General features: G+C 43.3%; 1 protein-coding gene across 1 annotated transcript; it reads right to left on the bottom strand.

Annotated features, from left to right (window-relative positions):
* Nucleotides 1–865: 865 nt before the first annotated feature.
* LOC311221550 (delta-1-pyrroline-5-carboxylate synthase-like) lies at nucleotides 866–17,219 on the bottom strand (the record flags this gene model as incomplete). Its single annotated transcript, XM_084305610.1, has 8 exons — nucleotides 866–939; nucleotides 2,478–2,664; nucleotides 4,367–4,504; nucleotides 12,522–12,748; nucleotides 13,850–13,950; nucleotides 14,172–14,256; nucleotides 16,508–16,652; nucleotides 17,121–17,219. The coding sequence occupies 8 exons, from the start codon at nucleotides 17,217–17,219 to the stop codon at nucleotides 866–868; spliced, it is 1,056 nt and encodes a 351-aa protein (XP_084161736.1).
* Between the last annotated feature and the right edge of the window lie 414 nt (nucleotides 17,220–17,633).

Genomic DNA, 17,633 nt, shown 5'->3' with positions numbered 1-17,633 from the left:
ACCCTGAAGCCTGAACGTCTTCAATAAACATTTTATTGATGAGTTTTCTCAATGTACTCGGTATTTCTCTGAGGGAGAGGTAGGCTCTCATGGGGCTACTTCATGCTCCCGTGCTCTGAGAAGTCAGAAACAACATGATTGTCCCCTGTCAGTAACCACTTTGTAGTTCAGAGTCCTTCAATTCCCACTGGTTCGCGTGCATCGATACGAGAAGTACTAATTCCAACTTCATCACCTGTAGAAAACACACAAGGTAAAGGTAGTTGATCCTCAGAAGATATTCAACTTTGTACTATATAGCCCTGCATCTTTATGTAGAAGCAGTCATTCACCTCCCTTCCTTCACTCCTCCCCAAGTGTCAGAAGTTATTTTTACCTGTTCTGATCAGAGGAGCTTTATTCTAAATTGGAATGTTTATACTTCTGTCAGTTTCAGCTTCACGTTTAGAGAGAAAGAAGCCAGAAAGCTACGTGTGTCTTACATACATCGTACATTTGTTTGAGGGTTTACCCTTTGAACAATAAGAACTAAATTAGTCAGGATTCCATTCTTATATCCTTTTTTGTTTTTCTTTTTCCTTTTCTTAAACAGACTATTGCGTGATCTTATAAAACCCTAAACACAATTTTTTAACACACAGAGCACTGCATGTTCAAGCCTGCTACAGCGATTTCTAGTAGTTTCTACCTCAGGAATTAATGTTTCCCTTGTCTTCTGCACTTCCTAGTATGTGCACCTGTTTACTTAGGTAACTGATACTCAGTTTTGTTCCAGTCTTTCCTTCCTCCCACACTGCTGAGGGAGCAAACGGCTTTGTGGTGCTTAGCTGCCTGCACACCACAGGCACATACAGAGTACAAATCTCTATCCATCAGAGAATCGGTTACTGGCATTCCAAGCACTGTCCACATGCTGGAGGAAGAACTCCACTGTTTTCTCTGAAAAAGAGGCAGAGAAGAAAATAGGATACAGTACAGAGTGATCATGCAGTCCAATAGGCACAGCCTCATACCGTGAAGAGATACAATAACAGAACTTTCACCTGCAACATTATCAGACAGTATTTAACAGCCTGGATTAAAGCATGTTCATACACACCTTCTTCGTAATATGTTTATCACATAGACACAACTGTAAATATTACAAGAAGCTTGCAAAGACAAGAAGTGAAAAGATGTCTAATTCTTACTACAGCCTAGACCTCGCAAACAGGGATAGTTGTATGACTGGGAAGAAGTGACAGCAGCCCCAAGCTACATTTTGCAGTCAGACAGTTAAACTACATGTTCAGCTCTACATTATCTCAATGGGTACATGGAACTGTTCCAGATGGAAAGTCCTATAATAATGGAATTAATGGAAATTAATGGAAAGTCCTATATTAAGTTTATACTGAAAACAGTATTTGGGAAAGAGAATGCCGAAACACCACATGAAGTCAGCTAACTAACCCAGTTCAACACAGAACATGTGAGACTGGAGCAACCTCAAGCAGAGTTGTACGAGCCTTAGTACTCTGGAGGATGCCTTTCTCTGTAAGGCTGTAAGCTGCAAGTCAGTTGCCCAGAGCAATGGGACGAATGCTAAAGATGAACTCTATCTCCAGTACACACCCAAGTAAATCACTAGTGCACCAGGTAGTGGCTTACAGTATCAAATGCATGCCTTTCGGTGCTACTCGTTTAATTTCTGCAGAAGGTACAGAAACAGATGCCTGCTTGAATCTCACACTGATGAGCCACAAATCAAAATGACCTTACTGTAGCTGACTCTCAGAAGTTTTAGCCTTGTATGGAGAGTCATCCTTTGGCTGGGAGCAGTTCTAGCTACGTTTTGAAGTGGCAGAGTGTTCAAACCTCATGCAGAGGAGTGGAAGAAGCACAGAGTGGCGCATAGGAACAGAAGTTCGCGGCATCAAAGGAGCAAGAAACTGGGAACTGAGATACATGCAGCTTTTACGCTACAGATGCGGAACTGGGAAATAAAGGACAGGGAGAGATGGAGAAAAACACTTGTGGTCCTTGTTTGCAAGGCTTAAAAGCAACCTGGGAAGACAAAACGTATATAGTCTGATCTTTCTTACAGCCCATATTCCCTCTATAGAAGCTCACCTCTTCCTCCTTCGGAGGCCTAAAGACGTCTCCAGGATTCAGGAGATGTTTCTGCAAAACTGTCTGATGTGGTAAGTCTGTACAATACAGGAACACAAAGCAATCTGCCTGACAAGAGCATGCGTTGACTTGTCGTTGGCCAGTTGCTCAAACACATGCCTTCACCTCCTGGAATAAGGGCACACAACATGTTTTCCTTGAATTAAACACAACTACAGATAGATTTAGCTCATAGGGTTCCAGCTGATTATGCTCACTACAGAACCAAGATAAGAGAAACTACTGCAATGTAAGTAGTTATGCTAATAACAAGATCCCACAGTGAAACCAAAGCAGAAGCTTAAGGGAACAGATTGGTCACAAACCATTCTCCGTGACGGTAACATCCAGGTGAGAACTTCCATACTTGTGGATATGTTCGACACCCTCTTGTACACTGTCCACAACCTCAATGCAGCTCTCCAGATCCCCATATTCGTCGTGGAGAGATTTCACTTCTGAGGGGTTGAACGTCAAGTAAGAGGCAAACTTTGGGCCAGCATGAATCTTCACCTGCAATACCAGAAGTATTTTGTGCTGTAGATTGTACCAATGCGTAACAGGCAAAAAGTGCAGCTTGTTGTTCTGGGTATAGCTAGGATAGAGTTAATTTTTTTCATAGCAGTCCCTATACTGCTACATTTTGGATTTTTGCCTTAAACAAACCACTGTTTTGGCTGTTGCTAAACAGTGCTCACACAGTTCCAAGGCTTTCTCTTCTCCCCCCACAGTGAGAAGGTCGAGGGTCTGCTAAAAGTTAGGAGAGCACATAACCACAACCGATTCAAACTTAACCAAAGGGATAGCCTATGCCATATAATGTCAAAGTCAGCAATATAAAATGAGGGGAGGGGAGTTTCGAGGAAGGCAGATATTTCCAGGTTTGCAAGTCTCCCCTACAAAAGACCTTACCTGTTTTTATCCTTTTCTTTTGTAAACTGACACCAGCCCTCTCCAAAGTGTATGTTTCAGACACAAAAGAGTTACTGGGCCCAAAACAAGGCAAGGACTTTCAGTTATTTTACGATCCTGATGAAGAAGATCTAATGCATCGTCAATCTCTGAATTTAATCGTAGCAGCTAAGACACCTTAACAATGAGAGGGAGGAGTGGAGGAGCAGGTGCCGATCTCTTCTCTCAGGTGACAGCGACAGGACCCAAGGGAATGGCATAGAGCTGTGACAGGGGAGGGTCAGGCTGGACGTTAGAGAAAGGTTCTGCACCAAGAGGTGGCAGGGCACTGGAACAGGCTCCCAGGACAGTGGTCACAGCACTGAGCCTGCTGGAATTCAAGAAGTGTTTGGGCAACGCTCCAAGATGCATGGTCTGATTTCTGGGTGGTCCTGTGTGGAGCTAGGGGTTGAACTTGGTAGTCCTCATGGGTCCTTTGCAACTCAGGGTATTCTATGAAAAAAAAAACACACAAAACAAAACACAACCAAACCAGACATTAAAAAAAAAAAAAAAAAAAGACAAAAAGAAAACACAAGCGAGTGAGGACTTGCTCCTGACTAGCTATCTGGCAAGCTTCTCTTAATATGACTTTAACATTATCAGAACATGACCTATTTTACCATGTTTTCCTGCATCAATCACTGCTTGTATACACTATTTGCCAAATGGAAATGCTATGTGAAAAATCCATGTTTTAAGTGTAATTTAAGTACTTCACAAATATTTCTCTCGTGATGCATCTCTGCTACAAAACATTACGCATGTCAAAGCAATTATGTAGGACAGTGGCCTTTGTTCCTGTGGAACAGTGGGAGGGGGAAATAATGGGCGGGAAAATGGGTGGGAATAAAGGCAAGTGAGACAAAATGTTCAAAATATGTGGATGAAGCAGATTAGAGGAGGAGAAACATAAAATGGGAAATGACTGAGGTAAGAATGCAAGTTAATAGATTTAATCAGAATAGTATTTGGGTCCGGGAGGTTGCCAGCCAGTAAGTCAGAATTAAGAGTAGTAGAGAAAGGGTTGGGGAAATGCTCTTCCAAGGCAGAGAATGATTTTTTTCTATGTAAAAGGAAGTAGTTGTATCCCAGCAATGGCATGCAGCCACCCCAAAGAAGCTGCTTGCAGATCGTTTCTATGGAAAAGCTTGGGGTTGCATGGAGAAGCCAAGAAAGCTCTCCGAAAAGAGTACAAAAGTGTACTCTTTTGTTTTCTACATGCTACAGCACAAAAGTTGTTGCTTTAATTCTAGACACTTACTACTTGCACTGCATCTTTGACTCCATGAATGGAGAGTGCTTCTTGAGTCAGATGATGAAGGATTTGATTGCTGTATGTTGCCTCTTTTCCTCCTTTTATTAGCAAGCCATTTCCGCTAGCTATGGCCAAAGAAGACACCTGTCAGCAGGGAATTAAAACAACAACAACAACAACAACAAAGTGATCTGACTCCTCTGGGAGAATAACATCTGCAAAATAGAGTAAGAACAGGATTTTGCATTCTGCTGACTTACTCAATATTAATATACAGCACCAAGAATTTTTTCCGAGTCAGAACGTGTAACTCCAGAAATGAAGTATCTTAACGTTTCAGAAACAAACTTGAGCTTCAGGGTACTACTGGCAAAGGGAGACTGCAGTAAGTCAAAGGAAACCCTGAACATAGGCTCTGGCACAAATTCGCTAGCTGTATAAAACTATTTCAGATGCAAGAACTCTTATCCCTAATCATTCTGGCTGGAAGTAGCTAATGAGCTCTTCCTACGACGAACATTTTACTTGTGCTCTCTTATACAGAAGCCTTTTGTTTTATCACGCTGATTTTACGTTTATAACCAGAAGGTGTCCTTGCCTATGGCAGGGGGGAGTAGATGACCTTCAAGTTCCCTTCCAGCACAAATCATTCTATGATTCTATGACACCTCCCACTAGACCAGATTGCTCAAAGCCCCATCCAACTTGGCCTTCAATACTTCCAGGGATGGGGCATTCACAACTTCCCCAAGCAGCCTGTTCCAGTGCCTCACCACCCATAGTAAAGAATTTCTTCCTTTATTCTAATCTACATCTACCCTTTTAGTTTAAAGCCATTACTCCTTGTCCTGTCATTACACTCCCTGACAAAAAGTCCCTCCCCAGCTTACCCGAAGCCTGCTTCAGGTACTAGAGGGCCACTATAAGGTCTCCTCAGAGCCCTCTCTTCTCTAGGCTAAGCAACCCCAGTTCTCTCAGCCTGTCTTCATAGGAGATGTCCTCCAGCCCTCATCAACTTCGTGGCCCTGCTCTGGACCTGCTCTAACACATTTATTTCTTATGTTGGAGTCCCCAGAGCTGAATGCAGCACTGCAGGTGGGGCCTCACAGGAGTGGAGTAGAGAGCGAGAATCACCTCCCTGGACCTTCTGGTCATACTTTTGATGTGGCTCACGATACGGCTGGCTTTCTGGTTTGCAACTGCACATCGCTGCCTCATGTAGAGCTTTTCATCCATCAACACTCCCAAGTCCTTCTCTGCAGGGCTGCTCCCAATCCACTCATCAACCAGCCTGCATTCATTCTTGGGAGTGCCTTGATGACGGTGGTGAACCTTGCACTTAGCCTTCTTGAACTTCACGAGGTTCTCATGTACCAACCCCTTAAGCATGTCAAGGTCAACTCAGACCAACTCCTTTTCCCTACTAGTGTCCTCTGGGTAAAAAACAGTCACCGTGTTTGATATTCTACCTCATCCTGCTGTCCACAATTTGAAAAGAATACTGAAAAAATAAGGAATACTTCAGAAAGATCCTTGTCAATTAGTGGAACCTTGCTGTACCCAGATACTGTGCGTCTTTAACATACAAAACTAGACATTAAAATGCAATTTGATTGTATCTTGTTAACAATCTGCCTCTCCGAAGATCAGCATCACGAAGGAAAGCTGCAGAGACAAGCTTATTTAAATAAATAAAAAACATCCAATCTGTAATGGGTTTGAAAACAGTTTGTTCCCTTTAGATAGTAATAGAGCACGGCTGTACTTCAGAACAATTGGATTTCTTGAAATCTGTAAGAAGCAGTCTGTGAAATATGATCTCAGAACTTCGCCTTGTAAGTACTAGAGACAAACATGCTATTGTATATTGTTATAAATGACCGAGTCCCAAACAGGGTTACAATCAAAGTTTACAATTTATTAAAGGAACAGAGGTAAGCAAACAGCACTGGGTGCGCTGGGAGTCTCTGCTCCACCAAGACGCACACCAGTTACATCAGGCGGCTGGTTTTTATGCTCCTAGGCTAATACATATTCATCACCACTTTTGGAAAAGGCAGGGGTATTATAATTAGTTTCCCGGAACCCGAACCATCCCACGGATGCATGCGTATCAGTCTCCAGTGGTCCCTCTGGGGGTCGCTCATACTGAAGGCTCGTAGTCTTCCTCACAAGTTTTGTCCTTCGGTCGTTCTTCAGCTTCCCCCCACCCCCCTTATTCAGTAGTCTCTGGGCCAGATGCCAGAAAGTTGTGTCTCATGCAATAGTCAGCAGTTATCTCAAAAAACTCCCCCCTATTCTCTTATCTCCCAGACCCGAGTCTCAAGGTTTACCCTTCAAACCCTCTATCAACACAAACTGCTAGACCATTCTTTTGCAAGATACAAGAACTATATACACTAACCACTCTGTTTCTCTTGGACTTGTGGTTATTTATACAAGGGGATGTAAGACAGAAGGTCACATTTCATTATGAGGCCCTAGCATTGTTCCATATTGACACGAATCAGATGAACATATTTCACAGTCCCCCATCTCCTTTTTCATGGTATTGATCCGTGTTTTCCTTTCCAATCGAGTCAATACTTGCCAAATTGGTATCAATTTTGGATATTCTTTTCTTTTTATTATCGTCAGGCAATGGGTTTTCTCTTCTCCCTGGTTCTGGGTCAACAGTGTGAGAAACTCCGTAGCCAGTAACTTAGGCTCAGGCGAGGATCTCAGTGAAGAAGTAATTTGTTCGCGATTGCAATGGCGGGCGCCCCACAAGCAGGAGAGCGCACCTACTAGTTCCAAAACACAGTTTATATACTTTTTGATGACAGGACCCTCCCCTGTTTCCCCACTGACTGGGTAATCCAGGTTCACCATCTATCTGATGCTTCACAAACAATGCATGGCCTTCACTTGCCGGCCTGTTAAATTTCAAAGTTCTTTTGACATTTTTACTGCTTGGAGAGGTAATGTTTCTTCACTTGTCTGACTTGACACCGTGATTTTCACCTAATTGTCCTAAGAAGTCTGGTTGTCTGCATTTTACAAGGTCGCCTGCTAAGCTTTCTTATCACTGTAAGCATCTCTCAGTACCACATTCCTGCCCTCTAAACAACGTAACTCTGCAAAAACAACATTCCTATTCCCACAACAGGTACTGCAGATATTTGCATTCCTTGTATAACTGGAGTGTATCAGCCTGGTAATAGAAGGTATTAAACATGGAATTATTAACAATTCTCCACATATCCACAATACAACCATCCTCATTTTAGCAAAACAATCACTGCCCATAAAGCCCCCTCCCATAATCTTCTTAGATCGATTCCATTCCAAGTTTGAACTGGGACGTGTGCAATCTTCTTCATTTCTTTTACAAGTTCATTTACAGCTTTTCTTTCTGTTGTGGTTTAACCCAGCTGGCAGCTAAACACCACACGGCCATTCACTCACCTCACCCCCTCCCTCTCTGGGATGGGAGAGAGAAATGGGAAAGTGAAGCCTGTGAGGTGAGATAAAGACAAGAAAGTAACAATAATAAATAATCATAAATAATAATAATGACAATGACAATAATGATGATAGTTCTACTACTACTCATGTGTATGAAACAAGTGATGCACAATGCAATTGCTCACCACCGCTGATGCCCAGCTGTCCGATGCCCAGCCTAACCCCGAGCAGTCCAGCCCTCCTCCCAGCTCTTGCTGCACCCCAAGCCTGCTCGCTGGCAGGACAGTGAGAAGCTGAAACATCCTTGGCTTGGTGTAAGCACGGCTCTGCAACAATTAAAACATCAGCATGTTATCAGCGCTCTTCTCATCCTAAACCAAAACGTAGCATTCTACCAGCTACTAGGAAGAAACACCTTCATCATTAATCTCTAAACAGCAATTACTAAGGTTAGATTTTCCACAGACTTCTTCTTGTGCTAGTAAATAATCCAAAGCTAAGCGATTTTGATACAGAAGTAGATAAGTAGTCCTCATCTTGGTATTTTGCTTTGCAATTAAGCCAAGCGCACCTCCGGTTTTATTTACAACTATTTCCATTACAGCTTGTAACCTAGTTATTCTATTAAGCATATATATTGGGGTCCTATAGCCCCAGGATCCATCTTCTGCCCATGTAGCTGGATCATAATAGGCAAGACGCCTTCAGTCAAGGGGTTGGGCCCACTTTCAGGGTCAATTTGGGCTTGGGATACCGTTCAGCCTGCCGGGGTGATCCAGCTCCTGGAAAACGAATCACAATTTTATATGGGTTTAAAAAGAAAAGTTCTTACGTTATTTTCTCGGGACAACCTCACCTTAGTGTGGGAGAAGTCCGGTCGAGGCCCTCTCACTCGGCAGTCAATACCCATCGCCTCCCTCGGTAGACCATACACACTGCAGTGGAGGGTCCTGCCCCGGTCTTGCCTTCTCCCTTTCCTCCCTTTAGGCTTGTCCCCTTTATTTGGCATCCTCAATTCATGCAGAGCCTCATTGCCAGAATATTAGTTCTTCTTTAGCTTTAGTTTCAGTTCCCCAGGAGTGGACTCAACCCTCCAGGTTTCGGTAGTTACTGGTCCTTTCATTCTGGATCTGTGGATCCAACCCCTTTCTGCTGTTCTCACAGCTGTTTCAGTAGTAAGTAAAACTTACTACTTACAGTCCCTCCCATCGGGGGCTCAATGATTCTTCCCTCCAGGTTTTTATTAAGACCTTGTCTCCTGGTTGTATCTTATGAATAGCAAATCCTAAAGGTGGTGTTTGAGCCATCATTCCAATTTCTCTTAGCTCTTGTAACCTCCTTCCAATGGTAATTACGTATTTCTGGATGCTACGCTCCTCAACTACATTTTCCCTAGACGCATCCCTTGAGAATAAGGCATACCATATAACATTTCATATGGCGATAATCCGGTCTCACTGTGTGGTTTAGTTCTTATGTTTAAAAGTGCCAATGGTAAGCATTTCATCCAGGGCATTTGTGTCTCGATCATTAATTTAGCCAAGTGTTGTTTTAGTGTTTGATTCAATCTTTCTACTTTCCCTGAGCTTTGTGGGTGCCACGGAGTATGGTATTCCCACTGAATACCTAATGATTGACATAATAATTTTATTATTTTAGAAGTAAAGTGTGTGCCCTGATCAAAAGCAATGTACTGGATTATCCCATATTTAGGTATCAGGTGTTCTAATAGAGCTTTTACCACCATTTGTGCCATAGCTCGAGCTACAGGATAAGCTTCTACCCATTGTGTTAAATGATCTGCTATTACCCATAGATATTTTATCCTCCCTACCTTGGGCAATTCAGTGAAATCAACTTGTACTTTCTCAAAAGGCCTGTAAGCTGTTTTTCTCCCTCCCGTGGCTGCTTGTCAAAACACTTTCTTATTTATCTTCTGACAAGTTAAGCAACGTTGCATAATTTGTTTTGCTATTTAAAAAAAAAACAAAAACAAAAACAAAAACACACAGCTTCCTGCTGAGGCAGAACTATTAACATTCCTACATCCTCCTTCCCTGCTCATTCAACTTCAAATGGCTCTGTTAAATACTACATGTCACACCTTTAACACCGGGGACAACTCTTTTAACGCTTCCTTTATCTTTCTCCAGCCTGTACTTTTCTCACGCCAACACCAAAGGCTCAGTCAAGGGCCAATTAATTCCACTCCTTTTCTCTCCAAGATGCTGAAACAACGTATCAGTATACTACACTTCATCCTATTTTCCTTCTCTCCTCAAAAACATGGATTGCAAGATAGTGTTATAGTCGACTGATCCATAAAGTGGCCATTCAGCTTATATAGTGGCCACCACTGATTGCAATACTTAGTGAAAGTCCTCTTCCTTTCTGCGCTCCCAGTTCTAACAATATCCGTTGAATGTGCCAGTGTGCACCCAAGGAGGCTTTCTTTAAAACATCTTTGTTTTGGATATTACTCATTTCTTTGATTTTCCATTCCCTTTTATTTATTTATTACTATTCCTTATTAGTTACTGTCCTTTGTTTCAATTTCCACGCAAACCTTTTTACTGTGGGTTTTTACTATCTTTTCCTAATCTTCTTCCCAAATGTCCCAGTTCTCTGGGATTAAATGCCTCTTCCCGCATACAAACTTTACTATTTCAGGTTATTAAGGAGCCCCATTCCATGTTCCAATCATAAATCCATGGAACTTCAGGAAAAGAGCTGAAGCACTCAGCCTTTCATCTTCTAGACAAACATTACCACCTTTTCCACAAAATTTACATTTCAACAGGACCGAATTTCGAGCCAAATGCCAAGTTTTCTCATGCACTTTCTTAATAAGCCCATACAAAACAAGGAATCACTCCTGTGTATCCGTCAATAAATACCATTTAAAAAGGCATTGACACCTAAATAAATTCACTCTCCCCCTTCTTACCAAATTGCCAGGGCTCAAGCCCAAACCACCACAGAAAGGACTCTCTCCGTTCTACCGCTTTGATAATCAGTCAGCCCCCTCCACCTCTCCAGTACTTGGCAAACTGACCAAACGCCACAGCAAATACACCAACACTTCTAAACTGTTAGTTACTTAGATAATGCTCCCGCCTTTTTTCTTGTCACACTCAAAGCATTTAAGAGCAAAAATAGGATCACAAGATACACTGCCAGGCCCACATATTGGGCACCACCAATCAAAACTTGGTGAAAACAGCACTTCTTTTTGGTCTGTCACGCACTTCGTTCGTCTCCGGCCGCTCCCCTCACGGAGAATACGCAACCGCGGATCGGAACTCCGCACTCGCTTCGCAGCTCACTAGAAGGTAAACTGTTAGTCTGCGATTGTTTCACCTTTACTGCAACTCAAGACTGAACTCTGAGCACTGACTCAATTCCGTGTATGCTATCTCCAGCTAGCTATCAGGCACACACTACTCCATGGAGAAGTCAAATTTCCTCGGTAATTGCTTACCCAAACCAGTATGAGATGCAATAGTAAACTATGGAGGAAGCAACCTCTCCTCTGCACTCAGAGTCCATCCTACTATCAGCTACAGCATGGGAGAGAAACCATATTATTCAGATGCAGAGGTATCAAAGATGATCCTCTGAAGTTACATCGGAGAACTTGAGGATGGGGGCTGGCAGGAAGAAAAGTAACAAGACAAGCCATCCTAAGTCTGTAAAAAAAGAAAAAAAAAAAAAGAAAGGTTGGGGGGGGGAAGGGGGGGTTGAGGGTGGGAAGCCAGTAAGAATCAGCCTGATAAAACAAATGAGATAAAGAAGAGGAGAATGGGAGAGTTTGGCTAGGCAAGGCAAGACACCCAGGAGGCAAAGGCTGGAGTCTAGGAAGGCAGACTAGAATTTGGCAAGGAAACATACTGGTTTCCTGTGAAGAACAGAGCGAGCAGCAAGGAAGCAATAATGGCAGAAAGGGAGACTACTGCCTTTTCCTTTCACATGAACTTTGCCTAGAGCAGACTCCCCTTCAGTATGAAACGAGGACAAACACTCACAAAATTCAGTTGTGAAGCTGCCCTTCGGCAGTCTCTTTTTAAGTGCCCATACCCATCCCTTGCTCCTCAAATACTTGCTCATATGTTAGAGAAATGCTCAATCAGTCTTGCTAAAGATACCGGCAGTAAGAGCCTAGACTTAGCTTTTACACGCTTGTGGAAAGATATCATTCTGCCTCAGTGCAAACATGCAGTATCAGTATGGGACAGACCACTCAGAGCCTAGAACTTCTACTTCGTGCTGATCTTGTCAGCATATATTCTTAACAGTTGCAGTTTGTTATTAACGACCTATATTAAACATTTGATGTTTAATCGTAGCCTGCAATTCAGCTGTAGTCAGCATGGACAGAAAAGTGCTCATTGGTAGGAGCCTTGTAAGTTGCAAGTTAAGCAGGGAAGCTATGTGATAAGACACAGGCAGAAATTGCACCACCTGAATGTAAGCTAACTCCTTCTCTACGTTGGGTATCAAAAACCAACGCTGAATAACTCTCAGCATTGCACAAGCAAGTCCCAAGAAGACTGTAGTTTTCTGTAGAAAAAAAAAAAAATGGGATGACAGCAGAATTCATTTCAGAAGAATACAAGCAGAAGTCTTTTGAGGCAAGACTTCTTGCCGCCTTCCAATAACTCACCAGTAGAAATACACTTTTGTTATCAAAGATCTCTCTGCCCTCCTCACATACCTGTGGGAGACAGTCAGTCTGGACGGGACTCAAAAAAATCGCAAGAAAGACCCCAACAGGCACTGTCACCTGCTCCAACTCTAGATCTTTTGCTATGCGTGCTCTCCGAACTATGCTGCCGACGCTGTCCTGTGAAGATGCTGCAATCTGACAGAGCCCAACAGCCAAGCTGTTCAGCTTTGATGTAGACAGACTGAGACGTTTCAACAAAGGAAGTGCCAATCTTCCTAGAAGAAAGAAAAAATTGCGCTCAAGATAGATTTATCTGGCTAGTTTCAAGAAAAAGTGACCTAATGGTCAAACCAGGAAAAAAAGCCGCTGTTTCCCACGCCGCAGCAAGAAACCTACCTAAGATGAACAATGTAAAGCATTAAGTTTAGTAGCTACAATCAAACTGCTCCAATTTGACAACGCTTTCACCTACCATCACATATACACCTAATACGATATGAATGATTTGTATATGAAGTAACATCCGCAAAGACAAAGTTTGTCCTATTTCTAGTACCGTTACACAACCGTGTACCTGAATTTCTTACCAATTTCTACCCTTGCAATATTCCTGGAAGGTTTGCGCACTAATTGCCTCTTTCTATTTCACAGATAGAAATCCCAAAGAGCAAAGGAACGCATAGCATTTCAGATTGGGCAAGAGCTGCCGGAGTTTTCTAGTCTGAACACGTTCAGGTAGGAAGTTTACTCAGAAATGTCCCTCCAGGCATTCTCCTCAGTACAAAATGGTTGCCGTATGTCTTTTACTGAACTTTACAATTTGTGATGCGCCAGTTCCACACATTTTCTAACCCGAGACCAGCTTCCTCACGCACCACTCTTACACAAAAGAATGGATTTAGTCTGTGCTGCCTGAACTGTACTTTCCTCAGTCAGAAGGTAAGGTGGTTCTTTCTGGAAAGCATCATTTTTAAGTAACAACCTTCCCCACAGGGGCCAAACATTACGTTAACCAGCCCAGGAGAATATTCATGCTATTTCATGCATGATGATAACAGGGAAGATACTTGCTAGATTTAATTTCTAAAGTGAGCCTCCTTTGGCAAAAGAAAACACTGTTCTATTTTTAGTTTTTTAAACAATGCTGTGGGTTGCTGCTTTCAAAGGCCTCTCTCTCCATCTTCTCTGATAGAGACAGCTCTTACGGAAGCTGCAGCTGCTTACACTGACAAGCTCTCAAAGTCCTGGGTTCCCTAATCTGTGACGGCCATAATATCCAATTGCAGGTGACAGACTACTCTTGTTCTGCTCCTTTCCTTTGAGGCCCAGAAAAGCTCATGACAACAGGTGTTCCATGAAAGGACCCGCAATATTACCTTTATTTTCAGCTTCTTCTAAGTCCTTTTTGTTTGCCAAGAGAATTTCTTCTCTCTGATCAGTTAATAAGTCAGCGAGATGATAAAAAAAAAATAAATCTCTGCTCTCTGAAAGAGAAAAGTGTCTGAACTGCATTCTTACACGAACTCCATGGTGTTTGACATCTGGCTCACTTCAGCTCATTCCTACTGACACATCTTCTCACTGGCTTGATGCCCTGAATACTTGGAGCCAGCTGATTTTTTCCAGGACCCATTTGTGTTATAAACCTGTATTTTAAAACTTGCCACATGTTCACAGCCTTAAAGAGCGAGAACATACTGTTCTCTCACCTGCTCAGGCTGCAGAGCTGCCAGCATCCTGCTACCGGCTCGAGACATTCCACCCTGCTGCTCTACTGTAGGGCCTGCCAAAACAAACACACACACACAACCACAAGACATGCAGACAAAGGTGGAAGGAAATGAACACTAACCTTTCAACTTTCAACTCCTTACTCAAAGCAGAAAAACAGGTACGGTCTTAAGAGACATATCAAAGAAGTTTACTGTATGCCACAACAGGAAAATCTGTATCAGATACCAAAATGCTGCCACGGTCCCCGAGCATAGCCCTTTTCAAGGCATCACAGAGATTCAGTAAGATCATCCATGTCGTAGGGGACAAACAAGTATACAACCTGTATCAAGAAGACTTGACAAAGAGCAAAAGAATACAAGGACAGCTACATCTCAGGGAGTGGGAGGCTACTGCAAAAAAAGGAAGGCATCCTTTGAAAAAGTTTAATTACATAACTACTGAAAAGAGAAAAGATTGCAAAACAACCTGGGAATGTGCAAACAATACAGGAAGCCAAAACCAGCCTCAGCAACAGCTTGCACAATAGCTGCTCTCTCTCCGCTCTGTGTACGTTGAAGGGCTCCTACAGAGGAGAGGTTTTTTTCTTGGCACGGATGTCAAAGAATCCATCTCAAACTGAAATGATACAGAACAAGTTTTGAAACAGAAACTGAAGGAACAAGTCAAAAGGCTCAGGCAGCATTTCACTAAGGAGTTCTCAAGGAGCTCCTGGATAAGCTACGTTTTCACTTTTAACTCTTGAAATTGTCTGTAGAACAGATGACTTGGCATGTGACTAATATGCCCGGACTTCTATTCAAGAAGTGTCCTACAGAAATTGCCAGAGCAGGAATTCCCACGGTAAGGAAAATAACAGGAGGTATAGTGGGAAGCGTAAGAAAAGAACTAGGGGACACTTGATTAATAAGACTTAATGAAGGACTGTTAAAACAGCTTTTTAAAGCAAGGTCATACTTTATAATGTGGCGTGTATTTTTGTGTTCTTTGAACACAAAAGGGGTGTTGGACCACGTGACCTCTGGAGGTCCTTTCAACCTCAACCAGCCTGTGATTCCTTTGCAGCCACTATGCAACAAAATAGCAAGTACAATTCACAGCAGATAAACATGAAGCAATGCAGAGACAAAAGGGGAAATCAGGCCTTGGTAGTGCACATAATCCTATGAAAACATCACTTCAATGCTCATCAGCGTTGAACAGCAACTTCCCTGTTTAAGCTTTTGGAGAAGGCCTAGGAAAGGCAACAAAAACCATCCACAATCTAATCAAAACTCAAAGTTAGCCTTGCTATCTCATAAACTGAAGGTTCACTTGCATCTCGGACGCTACACAAACTTTTATTTTCGCTCACCTTGAAAAGGTCACAGTAGAATAAAAACAGTTTCAGCCAAGAGAAACAGGGATCGACAGATCTTTGGAACAGTTTCTGTAGAAAAGGACTAAGAAAACACCTTTTTCATGTGAAAAAGCAATGAGGGAAAAGACAATGTCTCATCATAGAAGTTGAACAGAGATCGATCACCCATGTTCTCTTTCCATACAGAAGGTGGGGGCATCAAAAGCCAGCAGGAAGCAACTTTCACTCCTCCTGCCCACAAGCACACACAAAGTAAAGCAAGCAGTTCTTCACATAGTGCTAGCTCCAGAGTTTACACACAATACCTGGTTAAGGCTCGTGACTCCTGTGACCCATGGATGCTAAGTGTTTACCTGGGTCCAAAGGATATGGCCAATTTTTACAAGAAATCCATTTAGCATTTTTATACTCCAAGGCATTTGCTTGTCTTACAGTGCAAGTCACGAGTATCACTCTATACTTGTTCTATTCTGCTAAGATCACAGATCTTTGGTCTGACTTTCTGCGGCCCTTGTTACATTGTCACAGCAACACACAGGCAGGAAAACATTGCTACATACAGTAACAAAAGACTGAGTCATAAGAAGAACCTAGGATAAAACATGAAACCGCACACTATCTTAGTTCAGCACTACATTCTATATGCATGCTTTCACCCTGAAATCATCAATAAGAGACGATAACCTCTAAGACTGAAAACAAGACAAATTCTACTTAGTTCTCTGAATGCAAGGCTGATGCAGCAAGTCATCAGCTGGAAGGAACCCAAGCAGAGGATTCAAGATGTTCCATTCCAACATTGAAACTTACCTTTCCAAAGCCGCTTGTCAAGCAGAGCATAGTTTCCCATTTGTTGAACAGGCAGGCCTAGCCAAATTTCAACCCTAAACTGCCAGGGAATCTCTACTGCTCCCAGCGTACATATTACTTCCGTACTCACCTGCAGGTCTTACCTCTGAAAAAAAAGTTCCAACTTTCTTCCCTTCTACAATATCTGTGATGACATGACCCGAGATTTTCGGGTGGACTCCATTTGCAATCACTACAGAGGTGCCTCCTCGCAGGGCCCACAAAGCTGCTGTCACCTACAGTGAAGGAGAGAGCCAGTTCCCAAAAATGCACTTGTTAGTTGAATCCCCATCCTCAACAACAATTCTTATGTTGGAAGAAGCCCTTAAGACCATCAAGTCCAAGCATCAACCTAATGCTACCACTAAATCATATCCCTAAGTGCTGTGCCCACACGTCTCTTGAATACTTCTAAGGATGGGGACTCCACCACTTCCCCGGGCAGCCTGTTCTAATGCCTAACCACCCCTTCCATGAAGAAATGCTTATTTAGTACCCAGATATCCAGTGCTGCTCAATAGAGTTGTTCCTCCCTAGGGGTAGGGCTTGCCATTTCCCTCTCCTGAACTTCAAAAGGTTCCTGCCTGCCCCTATCTGCAGCCTGTCAAGGTTCCTCTGAATGCACCGCCCCCACCCCGCACAAGGGCCATTTCCACAGAAGCCACCAACCACCCGCCGCCTCGCCCCCTCCCTATCCAGCCCACCGTGGCGCGCCACCGACCACCAGCCTCGTTGCGCCACCCCTCCTCGGCGTCCCGGCCTGCCCCGACAGCTTCTGCCCATGGCGCCGGCAAGCCCTGCATGCTGCTTCTGCCCTGGCTTCCTCCAAGCCAATCACACAGTGCTTCCGCCCTGATTGAAGACAGGCCCTGACATCACTTCCGCCCCAGGTTCCCAGCCAAGCACAGCGTGTCCCCACAGACACAGCAGAGCAAACACACAAACTAACATTGACATCCTACCCGTAAACGTGCCGTAACAGTGACTCACCTGAGAAAGAACTGCATGCAATAAAGGCACCTGGTACTACATTAGTTTATTCTAACAGATCCTACTAGCTGTCACCTCAAAAAGACGTGCGTACCGCTCTCTACTTGGAAACGCATCAGTCCGTCCGTAGACTCTGACCCACCTAAAGAGCCCTGCAACTGACTGAAGGAAAAACAAAGCACTTACCCCAAAGAGCAGCCCAGGCAGAAGGAGCTCTCTGATGGCAT

The sequence above is a fragment of the Netta rufina genome, assembly GCF_964035555.1.
Source record: "Netta rufina genome assembly, chromosome: Z".
NCBI lineage: Eukaryota > Metazoa > Chordata > Aves > Anseriformes > Anatidae > Netta > Netta rufina.
Note: the sequence above shows the minus strand (reverse complement) of the source record. Positions and strands in the feature narration are given on the sequence as shown.